General features: G+C 34.3%; 2 protein-coding genes across 2 annotated transcripts in view; both read right to left on the bottom strand.

Annotated features, from left to right (window-relative positions):
- The window catches only part of LOC136808490 (uncharacterized), a 152,246-nt gene that overhangs the window by 60,943 nt on the left and 74,403 nt on the right, over positions 1-16,900 (bottom strand). The window lies entirely within an intron of this gene.
- Positions 449-16,345, bottom strand: LOC136808489 (calcium/calmodulin-dependent protein kinase type IV-like). The gene is made up of 11 exons (XM_067065021.1): positions 16,239-16,345; positions 11,811-11,889; positions 11,252-11,314; positions 10,900-10,982; positions 9,604-9,676; positions 9,286-9,324; positions 6,100-6,226; positions 4,946-5,021; positions 4,306-4,429; positions 2,527-2,607; positions 449-1,796 (listed from the first exon to the last, which is right to left on the bottom strand). The coding sequence occupies exons 2-11, from the start codon at positions 11,829-11,831 to the stop codon at positions 1,656-1,658; spliced, it is 828 nt and encodes a 275-aa protein (XP_066921122.1). The 5' UTR covers positions 11,832-11,889; positions 16,239-16,345; the 3' UTR covers positions 449-1,655.

Here is a 16,900-nt window from a genome sequence, read left to right as displayed (position 1 = left end):
GAAAAATTTGGGAATTAAAGAAGTTTGTTTTGGTATTTTAATCGGAGTGACTTACTTCCACGGCAGATTATTTTTGGACTGCTGTGAACCTGACCTCGTCTATATAAGTTGTTAACGTCAAGTTCACGACAGATTCGGCAATAATAAATAATCAAAAAGTCAGGAATTTTCAAACCTGCTGCTGTAGGTGAAAACGTGAATATAACCCCGCATATAGGCGTGACGTGGTTTGGTTTACGGTAGTTTAAAAATAACCTGCGGTGGACGTAACAACACCGTATTTTAATCCCATTTAAAGCGACTTATTTTTACGAATTCTTGACAAGATGGTCCGAGCGGAGCTTCCCGATCGATAGGCGAAGGTGGTACCCCTCACCACTCCCAGGATATCTATTCGTACTATCAAGATTGAAGGTTGGGGTACACAACAGTATAAACAAGATCAAATGAGACTGAAAGTGTTTTTAAATTATTTTTAAATTATTCAGTTTATAATTTACATTATATTATTTCCAATCAATCACTAAATTTTATAATTTTGTTATATATTATTAAAATCATTCACAATAATAAAAAAAAGATTAAAATTAAATTGAAATTACATAAAAATTTACTTTGATAAAAATTATATTCTTAAAAAGAAAAATGCGTTTACAAAATGTTAAATTTATTCATTGTTTATTAGTGCTGTATGTAAGTATTTTGACCCAGAAAAAACTGAAATTCAGTGTGTCCAGAAAAAGCAGAACAAAATCTATAAATTTTTTGTCAAAAGAAATCTCCACTGATTTCGTCAAAAACTTCGAAGAAAATACCGCTAAAAAACTTAACACAAAAAAATGCAATTAAAAATAAAAACTTAACAAAAATTAGAAACGCACTGAGTAAAAATTATTAAAACCCTCTAAAGAAAAATGTAGCACAAATAAAAACTTAACTCTCCCCCTGTACGCAAGCGTACGCAAATGGCTATAGCCCCCTGGCAAGTACGTACTTTTCATCCACCCCCCCCCCTTGGTTGAAGAAAATTTCGAACTCAAATCGTTTGGTCCGAACCTTTATTTCATATTTCATTATCGCTTTTGAGAAGACTCGCCCTCCTCCCCTTAGTACGTACGTACTATGTGTACGGCCCAATACTACGTATCTCTATCTCTGTTATTCCATTATTGATTACGTGTTCGAAATTCTAGCATCTAAAAATACCCAATACAAATAAATAAGCAGAATGCAAAAAATATAGACAACCAAGGAACGTTGTATGGCTGAATGCCAATAGTCATATAAAGGAATAACAACGTTGTAGAAATTACTGTTTTCATATTGACGGAGACAGCTTTTTCCTCCCCAAAGCCTCAAACGACGAAGGCAACAAAATGAAATTGTATAGATTCAGGTTTTCACCATCCAAAATAGTTTTTCTGTCTATCGAGGAACATGTATTTATACTTGCCATGATTGCTTTGAAACGAAAATTTCTCTCGTCGACGACCCTCTCATATATCACAACATAATACCATTTAAGATTTCCCAGAATTCTCAAAAATACAAAAAGAATTCACCGACAAGATCTCGTCGCACATAAATTTCGTCAATGTTTTAAATTTTTTCTATCCTTTTGGTTTTTAATGAATAGAACCCAACTTCATACTTTTTTATTTGTTAACTTTAAATTTTTTGATCAGCTCATTGACAGCAATGACGGCGTGTGCCCCACCCTTCAGTTTCCGTCTTGCGTTGAACTCTCGAAGTTTCACTTGCGCATTCTCCATGTGTAGTATGTTAGCACCTTTTCCCTGGACGTGTGAAAAAGCAAAGAAAATTGAGAGAAGTTGTAACAGAACATAAATATACTTTTTGTTTATAAGAACCAGTAAATTTTTCTGAGGCTCGGCTGTTCTTATTTTTCTGGCACTTTGAGCCTCAAATTGTTTTTATCCTGTTCTTATTTATAGGATGTGATTTAGGTATTTCAGGTGTTATACCCAAGTTTTACTACTTTAACCCCTAAATTACTTGAAATTGAGTAAATTCAGGCTCAACATTGTTCTTAAATTGTTCTCATTTTTTGGCAATTTTGAGCGTCATTGTTTTTATAAAATTGTTCTTATATAAAAAAGTGTATACATTTCTTGTACGTTCAAGAGATCATCCAAGTCTAATAGCTCCAAAGTAGAAACATGAATATTTAGAGAGTGTATTTGTATCATTTCCTCAACTTGAAAAGTTGAACTTGCTACCTGGCAAAAGAATCTTGGGTGTAACCTTTTTCATAAGAAACAATTTATGATAACAACGAGGCTCAAAAATGCATAAATATATAAACGAATATTAAGCCAGTAAAAGGTCAAATTTAATAGAATTTGGTCGGAAACCTAAAATACTTTAGTTTTGCCCTAGAAATAAGATCAGGATGAGAACATTTTGAGCTGGGAACAATAGAATTTCTATCCCTATTTGGTATTTTAATAAAAATTTTCATGTGGGAAAAATTACCACCAGAGTTGTGAGACAGGGGTTACTTACTTGTACCCAGGGATGCTCAAGTGCTTGTTTTGCAGTCAATCGTTTTTCAGGTTCCAATACGATCAATCTCATTACCAAATCCTGAAAAGAAAACCAAATTCTAAAATATAAATTCAAAGTGAACAAGTCAGTGGATCATAATCATATATAAATGTATCTCATGCATAGCTTTACTGAGATTTTCAAGATTTAACAAAAGGAGGGGAGGAGACATCACACTAACCCCCCAAAAAAGGTATGTAAACAAGGTTTAACCTTTTTAACTTGAGTTTTTAAAATATTTTTCGTCAAAGAAATTTCCCTCGATCTTTACAGAGCTCTTGTGACAAAAAAATCATAAGGACACTTCAAATAGAAGTCTGAAATTTGGCGGTGTCGCTCCTTACCTGACTTGAACGAAATTTTTAAGGAAGCCCACCCTCACTATGCATTTTTCATTTTGATATGACGTCAGTTTTTAAAACTTTCATTGTCGAACATAGGCGTATGAGTAATTTATGCATTTGCACTTTGGACGGCGGAGTGACTGAAGCGATTTGGAGCAACCCGGGCAAAACGGAGGAGGGTAAAAGTGCTGATTTACCGTCGTCTGAAGCCTATCATCTCAGTCGCAGAAAACATAGATACATAAAATCGCTATTGCATACTGTGAACTTTTTGTTTGGATACACGAAGTCGTGAAAAGAAAGTGACGGTGTGTAAGCAAGAAGTTAGCTCATAATACAATTTCCTTTCCAACGGTGTATAATATGTAAATGTATCCTAAAAATTTATTTAACAAGAGAGCGAGCTCCAAAATTTCGAGATTCGCTCTCTTTAAATTTTGTCCTAATGGCCCAGGGAACAACTATATCTCTTTTCAAGTGGTTTTGTCATAAGAGCTTCGACTGTTTATCATAATTTTTTTAAATGTCGAGTAAATTTCCTCGTTTTGTCAATCGCCAAATAGATTTCGCTAAATTTTTTGTCAAACGTCAGGTAGATTTCATTCAATTTTTCTGTCAAACTTCAAATAGATTTCGCTCAATTTTTTTGTCAAACGTCAAATAGATTTCGCTAAATTTTTTGGCAAACGTCAAATCAAGTTCCTTTGGTCAAATAGATTTCGTAATAGATTTCGCTAAATTTTTTGTCAAACGTCAAATCAAGCTTCTTGGTCAAATAGATTTCGTTAAATTTTTTATCAAACGTCAAATAGATTTCGTTAAATTTTTGTCAAACGTCAAATAGATTTCACTAAATTTTTTGGCAAACGTCAAATCAAGTTCCTTTGGTCAAATAGATTTCGCTAAATTTTTTGTCAAACGTCAAATCAAGTTCCTTGGTCAAATAGATTTCGGTAATTTTTTGTCAAACGTCCAATAGATTTTGCTAAATTTGTTGTCAAACGTCAAATCAAGCTTCTTGGTCAAATAGATTTCGCTCAATTTTTTGTCAAACGTCAAATAGATTTCGCTCAATTTTTTGTCAAACGTCAAATCAAGTTTCTTGGTCAAATGAATTTCGTTAAATTTTTGTCAAACGTCAAATAGATTTCGCTAAGTTTTCTGTCAAATGTCAAATAGATTTCACCATAGTTTTTTGTTAAACGTTAAATAAATTTCGCTCAATTTTTTGTCAAACGTCAAACAAATTTCGCTCAACTTTTCTTGTCAAAATCAAATAAATTTCCTTATTTCTTTTGTCAATCAAACGCCAAATGCCAAATAAATTTCGTTCGATTTTCCGTTAAATGCCAAATAAACTCCCCTCGACAAAATAATCTTAATAAGAAAATACCTTAGCGTTGATAGATACTTCATCCCACCATGGCGAATCAAACTTGAATTCACATTTCAGAATTTTACGGAACATTTCTTTGTTGTCATCAGCATCGCTATAAAAAGGCTCATAGCCACATAACCTAAAAATTTAAAATAATACGTAATAAGACGAAATCAATAATTTCTGGCAGAAACTAAAAGTAAAGCTCTTTCTTTATTTAGAATATGATTTTCCGACAAAAGTCGTTGCTGAATATTGCGCTAGATTGAAAAAAATGTCAAGCGCTCATAATATTATTTCAAGGAACAAAAATAGTAGAGTAGTAAATTCATTCAATCAACAGGAAAGCATATTATATAGCACTTCATTGCGTTGGAAAGTACAGAGCTACAGAGCTACAGAGCAACCCAATCGACCAATTTCCCCAAAAAGCTATTCCCTGTTTTAGCTACTCATAAACAAGATTGTTTAACTCTTGAGCCTAACAATTAGACCCCTTCCCTACTTTTTGATTTTTTTTCCACTCCAAACCTTTTGGACCCGCCTGTTCATTTTGAGCGGACAAGAGGAATATCTTATATTTTGTACAACCTTCCTACCCTGTTCCTGTTTGTGGCCACCTTATTCAAATTATTATTATAAACCATTTTCTTACATGATGTAAGTGATAACACCAACAGCCCACATATCAACTTCAGGTCCATAGTTTTTACCAAGTAATACTTCTGGTGCTGTAAAGAAGAGAGTTCAGGTATCATCTCAATGTGATGTTTTTCGGATAAAAAGAAATTAATACTCGCTTCTACATCAACAATGTAGATACCGTTGAACACCTGCATATTTGTGGGGCATGGACTGTAGAATGATTTCTTATGAAGAAGGATTAATAAAAGTCGACGCCAATGCCCCTAAGAAGTTAGGTAAAAACTAGTAGAAATGATGGAAAGATATCTCAAGAAACCTATGAACTCTTACGCCACAAGGGGTTGGTTTGGGTTAACCAGAAAAAAATAATGTCTATTGTCGGTATAAGCCATTTCACAGTCGAAATGAATTATAGGTAATCAGGACTGATTGCACCTCCATAACGGCTAGATGAAATAATCTTCAAAATTTTTTAAAACTTATGACCAATATTAAGTCGTCATTAACGCGCAGTGGTCCTGATTACCCGTTACGCTTTGCGACTGTGAAACGGCCTATTGTCGGTATAAGCCATTTCACGCTCGAAAGGAATCATGGTAAATCAGGACCACTGGGCTCTGATAACGATTTTCTATTGGTCTAGAACTATTTAGGTATGAAACTGAGGTCAATGAGATAAGTATTGGTCAAGTTGATCTAAAAAATTTTACGTCTAACCAACGGGAAGCGGTTATAGGGGGCGCAATCAGTTTGAAAAATGAAATGGACTATCTTTTATGGAAAGGGTAAATAAAATGCATTTGATGTTTATTCAATTACTAACATACCAGGGATTTTTCTAAGCAGTCTGAGGTGGGGCTGTTTTTGTAAATTCAGATTGAGTTTCTAATACCTGAAAGGGCATCATTGATGAAGCTGGGGGTCTGAGGGGGCTTTGAAGCCCCCTAGTGGGTTCAGGGCGAAACCCAAATGGGTTCAGAAGGCTAAGCTCTTAAAAATATTAGTTATATTATATTAGTTATTTTTCGTGTAAACAACAAAAAGGTAAAATTTTACTTGAAAACAATTTTTCTATTTTGGATTGAGTCTCAAGAACTCAACCTTGGATTGAGTATTTTGGCCGGTATACGGACATAAAAAGTGCTGAAAAAATCCCTGACATACCACAATAACCAGGCGTTCCGCAGACAGTCTGCATCGTCAAATCGTGTTTCAACATTTTGGAGAGACCGAAATCTGCAAGTTTCAATGGTGCTTCTTCATCTTTTGTTGCGTATAGGAGATTTTCGGGCTATAAAAGAAAGTCTCTAACTACTTGACTGGCTTGTGTTCCCATATAATAGGTAGTAAATGGACCCAGTTTTAAAAAACCAGGCTTTTTTATTCTGTTTCGTGAAGAGTTGAACTTTGATGATTTTTGTAAAAAGGAGCCTTTCCAGGGGGGGGGTCAACATCCAGATACCAGACCCATAGCCGGGTGGTGGTGTCTTTTTTTCCTTTAAAAGTCTGAAAAGTCAAGTTGGTATTGATGGGGGTGGGTCCCCCTTTTTTAGAAAAAAAGAGTTATCCTCAGTTGGTATTGATACCAAAATAGGGGGTGGGTACCCCTTTTTTTAAATAATATGATTCAGAAAGTTGGTATCCATATCAAAATGACAGCAAAACTTTCCTAATTTTTGTCCTTATAGCTAGAAAATACCCCGGGGTACATATCAGTCTAAACAGGTTTCAATTGGATTTGTTTTAGCTTTTGAGTATAATGACTGTAAATGAGTAATAAGTATAAATGACTTTTAAGTTTGTTTATTTTGGACTTTTTCAATATTTTCAAGTTTTATTTTTGATCAAGCCCGAAGCAAAAACATTTTTTCTGTGATAGCAGATTGATTTTGCGAGCTTCATTGGGTTTGTTTTTATTATATTGTCAGTTTTCAGTCATATTCTATTTTAGCATATGACATTTTTTGTGTTGTGTTGGAGAAAGAGTATTTCAAAAATGAGTTTTTGCCCCCGCAGGAGCGCAGCGACGAGGAGGCACTTATAGCTTCACGCATAATATTGGACTAGAATCTCGAATCTTTGCGTTTTTGTTTGTAATTTGATTTCCGGCCAATTAAGTGTTCCGCAAAAATATGGCGGTAAATTATACATCGGTAAATGTTATACACATTTTCATATTACGTTATATGCTATTACCATTATTATATATTACATTTCATTAGTTTTGATTTAGCATTGAAAAGCTGAAGCGAGTATTATAAATACAAATTATAGAAAAAGTATATAATTACACAATAACACGAGTTACAATATTACTTTTGCAAATCAAAACAAACAAAATGGCAGACTGGTTATGATGATGAGCTGATTCTTTCGTCTTTGACTGGAAAAAGTGTTTTGTATGGCTAATTTTGTTTCTTGTCTTTAAAACTGAATAAATACTGTAATTTAGTCAGAAGTTCATTTCAGCAATGATTTCAATTCTTTTTCTGGAATCTTTAAAGAAGTTTGCTCAAGTTTTCAAATGTACATTTGTTGATATTTTTGTTCAAACTGTAATTTATCTTTGTCTGTTATTTTATTAATAACTACCTTTATTGTTTATAGAACTTCTTGAGCTTTAAAGACCATTTTATGGTCGTAACTCAGGAATGTCTTTCTTAACTTGGTAAAACAAGATACCGGCAAAGTACAAAAAAGTAGAATGTATGCATATGAAAACAAACTCTTTTTTTTGGTCTTCAAAATAGATTTACCTCATTAGAGTGTTTTCACTGTTTGTTCAGTGTGGTAAATCTATTTGGAAAACCTGAAAAAATTTTGTATAGGCGCACATTCAACTTTTTCAGTTGTGATAGCCTACGTAATAACTTGCGCTCCAGTAGTTTGGTGAAATAGCTCCAATTCTGGCTTTCCAAGTTAGGAGGGACCTTCCCGAAGGCATTTAACGGTGGTTAGACTAGGCACACAGACAGTCATACAGAAACACCATGAAGTGAAAGTATATAGCTATAAACTCAAAAAGTCTAGCTTCCTGAAGGCACGTCTCTTCATTGTCTGCGCTGCGATCCTCTTAATGGATTCAATCCTTTCAGCTTGGAGAAAAGATTGCATCATGAAAAAGTACTATGCACTTAAAAAAAACTAGGCGCATTTCAACTTTTCTCGACTGTACGTCTGAATGGACCACAATGGCATTCCTTTATTTTTCTTTTGACCAACAACAGAAAAGATTTTGCTTGAGAAGTGCAATCACAGCGTAGGCGAGTGGAGACCGGGTCTTAGCTAGGACTGGTTTCTATTTCGCCCTATTTAAGATGGCGCAGAACTAATTGATTTTAAATTTTATCCGCAGTATCCTCTTGACTATTGTTTATTAGGCAAAGTAGCAATAGAGAATCAGTCAATCAATTAATCAATCAATAATTAAATCAATCAATAATCAAATCAATTAATTATTCCTGATTATTTTTTATGTTTCAATCTTTAAAGCATTAAAAGCTTTATAGATCTTTAAAGCATTAGAAGCTTTATAAGTTCATGACATGACCTTTCAGTGGGGGCATTTAGTGAAAGCTATGACTAGTTTAAAGTTTCTCTTAGTACCCTGTTTGTGTGGAAGGGGGTGGGTCCCCTTTAAACAGCTTTAAACTCAAATTTGTCAGATTGGTATTGGTACTAAATTAGGGGGTGGGTCCCATGATATTTTGTCAAATTCAAAAAGTCATGTTGGTATTGATACCAAATTAAGGGGGTGGGTCCCCCCTTTTTCTGAAAATTATGATTTTCAAGCTGGTATCGATACCAAAATAAGGGGGTAGGTCCCCCCTTTTTCTGAAAATTATGATTTTCAAGTTGGTATCGATACCAATTTTAGGGTGGTGGTGTTAACTTAGCTCAAAAGGTCAAAAGTCAGGTTTTTGGGCTATGGGTTGGTATTATAAATGTTGACCCCCCCCCCTGGCCTTTCAAATGTTAAATTTCTTTCGTTATCTTCGAAAATTCGAAGTGCTGTCAAAAATCTAGCGAGTGAGGTACCAAAAACCGGGATTTTTCATCCCGTTTCTTAGTGGGTTCCACTTTGACGATTTTCGAAAAATAGAAGCCTTTCAAGTGTTTTGACGCAAATTTGATTTTTTGCTACCGCAGGAGCTTCAAACGTTTAAAGTGACGTAAAAAAATAGAATGTTTAGAGCCCGAAAACCTGGGCTCAAAACATTCGAAAAAGTCGCAAAGTGGAATCGTCTCGTCTCGACTCGTCGTCTCGTCGACGAGACGAGAGTAGTTATTCAACGTGGCTGTCTTGCTTTTAAAAAACGTGGTTGTAAATATTAATTATAAAAAACGTACCTTCAAATCTCTATGCACAATATCATTTTCGTGGAGGTACTAAAAAAACGAGAATTTGTTTATGGATAAAATCAAATCACACATTTGTTAAATCTGTGTAAAAGAATGACTAAATCATTGTTGTTCTTTTATTTATCTTTTAGATTGAAGGACTTGAATTGCGTTTACATTAAGAAAACAGGTCATCTTAATTCAAGTTTTGAAGATGACACCATGCTTGAAAAATTCATGAAAACATTAGACTGAATAATTGGGAGGTGGCCACAGATTTCATTGAAAAAAAACCCGTTCATAATAAATATTGAGGTATTTACTCACATCGATGGCTTGGCAAATTTGATTAACACATCGAGCTGCATCTTGCTCGCTGTAAAAACCTTTATCTACGATCCTGAAAATGATAAGCAGATTTAAAGTGGAAGATGAATTTTAAAAGTTAATAGTTTATCACTTCAAAGTGAACTGAGTGAACTACTTACTTTAGGCGTATAAAATTTCAAGAGTCGAAACTTTTGCTAGGTCAAAAAATCGCGAAATTTACGACAAAATTTACTTTCGCGAAAAATGCCAAAATTCGCGAAAATTGCGAAAGTTTGTCCGCCTAAAGTAGTTCACAGTTTGTTTAGTTTAGTTTGTTAGTTTTGTTGATTTGCAAATTGCCCAAAGTATATTTTACCTTATTGAAAAAATTTGACAATTTCTTTTGGACAACCTTGCATCTGAATATGAAATCGCCTAGCCCAGCCTTTACAGTAAAATTCTAAAATCTTGGAATTCACGCCTTGACGTATAAAAGAATTGGTGAATTGGTCTTTTTTTAAGAGGAGTGATTCTTTTATGTACAATTATCAATTATTATATTGATACAATTATTATACAATTATTTCTGGTTTAGAAATATGATGCAGAATTAAAACAGGATGGGAGAGCTGGTGCTAAAGACAGCAAAAAATATTATTATCATTTGGGCTAAAAGTATTGGGGAGGATACTTTCATAATTCATATTTGTAAAAGGCAGGATGAATGAATCTCCAAAGCAACTACAAATTTACAAGCAAAGATTTATCAGAAGAAATAAAAACACTTCGAATTATTTTTTAAACAACTCGTCAAAATATCAAGTATAAATAATTCTTATGTTATGACAAAAACAAACAATCTAAAGAGGGTATTATTCGATTGCAAACAGTTACTTCCACAGTTACTGATACTGCACATGAATAATAAAAAGATCAAAAATCACTTTTTGGGAACAATTTATGAGTTTACACCTAAGGCGTTAGGTAACAAATAGCACAACACAATGTCTTAGACTTAAGATGCTATTTCGATTCAATTATAATGATCCCAATTCATGATTACAAGTTGTCTTTTTATGAGAACATTTGAAATTTTTGAAGCCTTTGGATGTTGATAGCTTTTTGAGTTTTAAGCCAAACAATGTTCTTATTTTCACTATATTGTGGGTATTTTAGTCCATTTTCCTAAGAAATCGGGTGTTTTAAATTCCACAAAGCCTCAAAATGTTCTTAACTTGTTCTAAAAATTTTGACAATCGAAGCCTTATGTTTTTATATAGTTTGTCCTTATAAAAAAATGTATTTTCGAATTACCTGTCAAATAATTCACCACCACTGACGTATTCCAATATCAAAAATAAGTGTGTCTCACTCTCAAAGATTTCTTTCAGTCGGATCTAAAAAAGACAGCACTATCCATTAGCTGTATACACAGTTATTTTCATCAGAATTATTTTTATACTATAAGTAATTCTTATAAACAAACTGTGTAGCCTAGCCTAGGCTGATAAACACAAAAGCATAAAAGAATGCAAACCAGGATTAACAATCTGAATAAAATTATTTGATAATCAGCTACTATAGGAGTCCCTCCTGAATGAAATTTAGATACATTTAAACTTGAATAGAATATAATGTAAGATTGAGATTAAATTTAAATACATACAATGTTTGTGTGTTTGAGTCTGAGCAATATTCCAATTTCCGTTTTGATTATTTTCTTATCAATCTAAAGAAAATTAAAATCCAAATATATAATATTAATACAATAGAACCATAATATTTATCTGTTATTTCATATATATTATTTTCAATACTTATCATTGGGCAAAATTTCATCCTATTTTGATCATTAGTTTTTAAAATATTCAAATTTTAAGTTTAATGACGTCATCAATTATGATACGCATAATAGCAATTTTTCCCTAATTTCTCAAAAAGGACAAAAAGTTAATTAATTCTATTAACAGACATTTTCTGAACTCTACATCCTAATACTCTTCTTTTGACGTATAAATGACCATGCCTAAGGCCTCCTCCAGTTGTCTGCGCCAAACTGATGTCCTTTTTGGAAATGTCATAAGTTACACAAGTCAAACTTTTTTAAAACCATAGTAAAGCTCTAGTTAGACGAGTTTGAGACCTTTTATAAATGACAGGATCACTAGAGATGAACAAATGATTTATTTCTAGTAGTTCGAAAAAACAAATAAAATGAATCATACATTTTTCTTTATTTTTTTCATTGCATATTCATTTTTTGTTCCTTTTTGTATCACTTTATAAACTTCTGATGTTGCTCCCCTATAAAGAGAAAGAAATTACGAATACAAATAAAGTTTTTATCGACATGAATAACATAATCAAAGTATCTGTCACCAGAACATGTGTCTTCATCTTTCAAAACAAGGACATAAAATTATTAACAAGACATAATGTAGCTTTACATCCAATATCAATTAGACAGACTTAAGCCTATTTTGCTTGAAAACTGAGGTAAGAACAGAAATTCAGAATCCCCACTTTTGAAAAATAGTCTCAACTTCACAGAATTCTTTTGCAATAACAGTTTTTCTTTTTCATTTTAACAATTAAAACAATTAACAATTTATCTTATTGACATTCTGGGTCATTATTGTATTAATGTTGACATAAATTTCTTTTTCACTTTATTGTCTTTAAAGAATTTTTTTGTGTGGCTATGATGTTCAAAATCACTAGTAATTAGATTTATAAAACACATGAGGTGATGCAATTATATGCAAAGCTGAAAAAAGCTACTTACAGATCCTAAAAGGTCGTATATGTATTTCAAGACACAGAGACCTTTTTTCAGGGGTGGTCCTTGAATCTAGCGGCTTCATAGAATCATTAAAATATTCTTTCCCCCTTCTGGCCCTTTATTTCCGTCAGGTCAGATAGTTAGTGGTAATTCTTTCTTGAGCTTGAAAAATAGAAAATCAGAAAAACGTGACAAAGTTTTCAGTTTTGCTTTGAAAACTTTAATTCTATACCATCTCAAGTTGGCAGGTGTGGAGTTGTAATTTTCACAGGGCTCGAAATAACGGTCGGACATCGACATTGTCTGACCCAAATCGATTCTAGTCGGACATCATGTCCAACCCAATTTCTTTCGGTGCCTTCAAAAAATTTGTCAGATGCGTTGTGAAATTTCCAAAAGAAATTATAATTAACATAGAATTAGTAACTTCTTACACACAAAAACTCTCAAAGTTGCGATCATTAGTGTTAGATATTCATTTTGTGTGATGCTTTTTTTCGCACTCATCGAGATTTTCAGAACTTTTTAGTTGAAGACTGACTCTTATTTCAATTCAGTAAAGGGGACAGCAAACGGGCTGTTAACCCTTCTTACTGTGAGTATCACAGTCCGAATAAATATATAAACTTAAGATAATAGTTTACAATATATTTTCTCTTTAAAAACTTAGCCTCTGATACTCAGGGTAAACCCTGCCAGTTAGTCACACTAGGAAATCAAGCTTTCAGAAAAACCAACATCAGTTATCTACAGGATGTATTTGCAACAACAAGGGTGAGAGTTACCTAAATTAAGTTCAAGATCCCAAGACAATCAGTTAAAACTTGAAAACTTAAAATGAGACAAAATGACAGATTGCGAACGTGCAGCAGCCAGAATATCAACCAACCAAATTTTTTCATTCAATTCCCGAGACAGCGCTTCGATTTTTAAGGCCTTCTTTATACTCTAAAGGAAGAATAATTCCGCACATGTAAATGGGTCATTGTTTGAGGTCCGGCAAAATTTCCGGGAAATAGTCTATCCGGCGGTGCGCCAATCCAGGTGGGTTCCGCCTCTTCCATAAATCTTTTTCTTGGGAAATTGATCTTCAAACTAGTTATCAAGGTTGGCTTAGCTCAAATTTTTTCATCTATGGCTCAAATTTTAGGCAATTTCTCAAAGTTTTTGAAAATGTTAATTTTATTAAAAAGCGCTGGGTTATTTTTTCATGAATCCCTTTAGAATTTTTGCGGCGCATTTTTTTGCTTGAGAGTCAAGTAAACGATATAGCCCTTTCGCAGCATTAATCTTTGATAAGCATTTTGGCGGGACGCTAATGTGACTAACTGCCTGCTAGTACCTATAAAATTAGAAATTTCCATTTGAGGAGTTAAGACATTCTCCAATCTCTTTTAAAGTCTCAACATAGTTTGCACCCCCCCTTTTTAATAGGGGGGGATGCCAACTTTCTGGAGGGCCTTTGTAGGGGGGGGGGTACCGAGATCTGCCGAAAAAACTAGGGGGGATGGGAATGTAGGGGGGGATCAAATAAAAAAGGGGGGGTTTCGAAATTTTGGTCAATTTTCTAATCAAATACAAATTGTTTTGATTTAGATTTTAAAATGATCAAGATTAATGAAAAACGCTAGTTATATTCTGTCATTGTTGGCTCGTGACTATAATACTTCATACTCTTTCTTGTTGATAATTTTGCTGGTAGGTGGGAAAGCGAGTTTCCTTCGAAACCGATTTTCTGTAAAAAAAAAGGGGGGGATAAGATTTCATTACAAAAGGGGGGGATGGGTATATAGGGGGGGATGAAATAAACCTAGGGGGGTTCATACCCCTCTGCAAACTATGCGTTCTTTTAAGCTTATAATTAGTTATCGATTATTTATCGATCCATCATCGATCTTTTATTGATCTTATTGACCCTATCGACTCATAGACCTTTTTTCAAAGAGACCACCCTGTTGAATAATTATGTAGTCCAGCAGAAAAACAATGATAAAACCATGCATAATTATTACAATATGCATGATACAGTAATTATGCATGGCTCTATTATTTTTATGCCTGGACTACATAATTATTCAACAGGACTTCCTCTTTGGAAAAAGGTCTATCAGTTAGGAACATTTGGCGAGTTCCTGTACGCGGCCTCAATCAAAAAAATCATAACGTCACTCAATAAAAAATGGCGTTCGTGTCTTTTCGCACTTTTTTTAGCCTAGACGATGTAGCAAACATAGTAAGTATAAGCACACTGTGCTTTTAATTGGCTGACAATTTTTTTTGCGTCGGAAAAACTTTTTCAAACTTTCAGCGATGATTGATCAAACTGTTACAATGAAAATTATCCAGCGCATTTTTTATCTTCTTAACTTCTTCATCTTTAATGAAGCACTCGAAGTTTACTGAAAGTAAGCACATAAGATATTCTTATAATTAATGATATTCATTTAAACACGCTTCGTTATGCGCTGCGGTGGAGTACATGACGTAACTCGCGCGGCAACTAACTCGCCTTCTGTTGGAAGATCATACTGGGCGTTTTGGCGTTACCACCCTCGACGCAGCGAGCGCCTTTGTCTTTCCGCAACTCTTTCCACCATTTTAAATGGCCTTAACAATAGATCCAAAAGGGCGCCATAATCTTGGAAGTTAATTTGTTTTGGTCTCTCTTAGCATTGTTTTTGGTTGTTTTCGATGGAAAATGGTAAGAAACTTAAGTTTACAAGTGTCATTTAGTTTTTGCTGGCTTATAGGATGGCAGGATCCTGGATGGTTTCCCTAACTGTCTATACTCGATTTACGATCGATAACAAATCGATTAACGATCAATGACGAATCGATTAAAGATCGATGACGAATCGGTATACTCGATTGAAATACAAGCTCGATAACGGATCAACGGAGGATCGATACTCAAGACTTTTTAATGGTTGAATCTTCCATTGATCTCCTATCTGGATCGTTAAGTAATCCATCAATCACATATCGATCCGTCATCGAGCAGTTCCGATGATCGATCCTATCGAGTGCGGACGTCTGGTTTATCAAAAAGTGTGAAAGTTATCTTGACATGTTATGGCAGAAAGTATGGTTAATAAACTTGGTGGAGGAGTTATCAAAACAAATTTGTTGTCAAAGAGATTTATTTCTATTTCTATTTCTCTATTTCCAAATATCTCAAACCATATGATTATCCCTTTAATATGCACTGGCAGTATACCATGGTCGTGGCTTCTTCGTAAAGACGAAAGACAGATCTGGATTTATTTCGTATTTTCCAGTCTCTTGTTCGTAGTTTTTCTGATTTTCTGGTTCTATGTGAGTTATTTTCTATGTTTTCTAATTTACTGAATGACTTACCGACAGATTGCCACCGGTGGGATTCAAACCCACTAAATGCAAAGTTCCGATGTTTTGAAACCCAATGCCTTATCCACTGCGCCACGGATTCATGTCGAGAGAGTGTTTCTGACGGCTATTTATATTGTACAAACTACAGACCAGACTGTATTAAGAAGAAATCACAATTAAGAGTGCTTGTTTCGAGCTCCAACCCTACCTAACCCTAACTGATAATAACCAAATTCCTAGCCAATCTGATAAGAAACCACACCCAAACCACACCCATACCCAACCCTACCAGGTCGCCTGCAGGTCCTGACACTATTCCCGCATGCCGGATCTGAAAAATAGACACATGTCTTTCGCTTTTACGAAGAAGCCTTCACCGTATACCACACCACACCTTATAAAAATGTGGTGACATCTCTGGCGGCAACAATATTGGTGGAAAACTGCTAGCTGTAAGACTTACCTACACTTAAAAGGGAAGATTGGCAAGTATCTTCTGTAAAAAAGTGGAACAATTGCTTACCTTCCCAACAAGTCTTTTGTGTCAAAAATTCATTGACATCTTCTTTTCTGGACACCGAGAACAAGTAAACCATCTTTGAGAAATTTATTTTATTAGTAGCCTGTATAAGAAAATAAAACAATTTTCCAGAATATATATTTTTCTGTTTTAAACTTTATTGTTATTCCAACTTAACCTTAGCTAAACAGTTTCAAACAAGAGAGTCCAGCAAAATTCTACAATCGTCGAAAAAGAGACACACACAAAAATGGTAAAAATGGTTTTACACGACAGTCGATATGGTTGTAAAAGTAATAAAAATGGAGAAGATTAATATTAATAAATGATGTCATAAATTTTTCAAATGTTTCTTCTTTTCTGTCTTCAGCTCTCTTTTTCTTTTTCATTTTATCTTTTTGAGCAGCTTTCGAGAGGTGTTTTGGAAAACATAAAAGACAAACCTCCAAAATGTGATCGGCTATTGCTCATTCCGACATTTTAAATTTTCCGGGGGTTTTGCTGTTTGGGATTGTTTAGGTCAGGGTTGCTAGTAACGGCTTGTCACTGTGCCGGGTGCATACTCGGCGCCTTGGGCCCCGCAGGGTTGCTAGTAACGGCTCGAATTTCAGTCAGGTTTAAAAAAGGGGTACTTTTACCCATATTATAATAACATTACCCCCGTA

This window comes from Clytia hemisphaerica, unplaced genomic scaffold (genome assembly GCF_902728285.1).
Source record: "Clytia hemisphaerica strain Z4C2 unplaced genomic scaffold, Clytia hemisphaerica genome assembly, whole genome shotgun sequence".
Classification (NCBI taxonomy): Eukaryota; Metazoa; Cnidaria; class Hydrozoa; order Leptothecata; family Clytiidae; genus Clytia; species Clytia hemisphaerica.
This window is presented reverse-complemented; position numbering and strand designations above follow the sequence as displayed.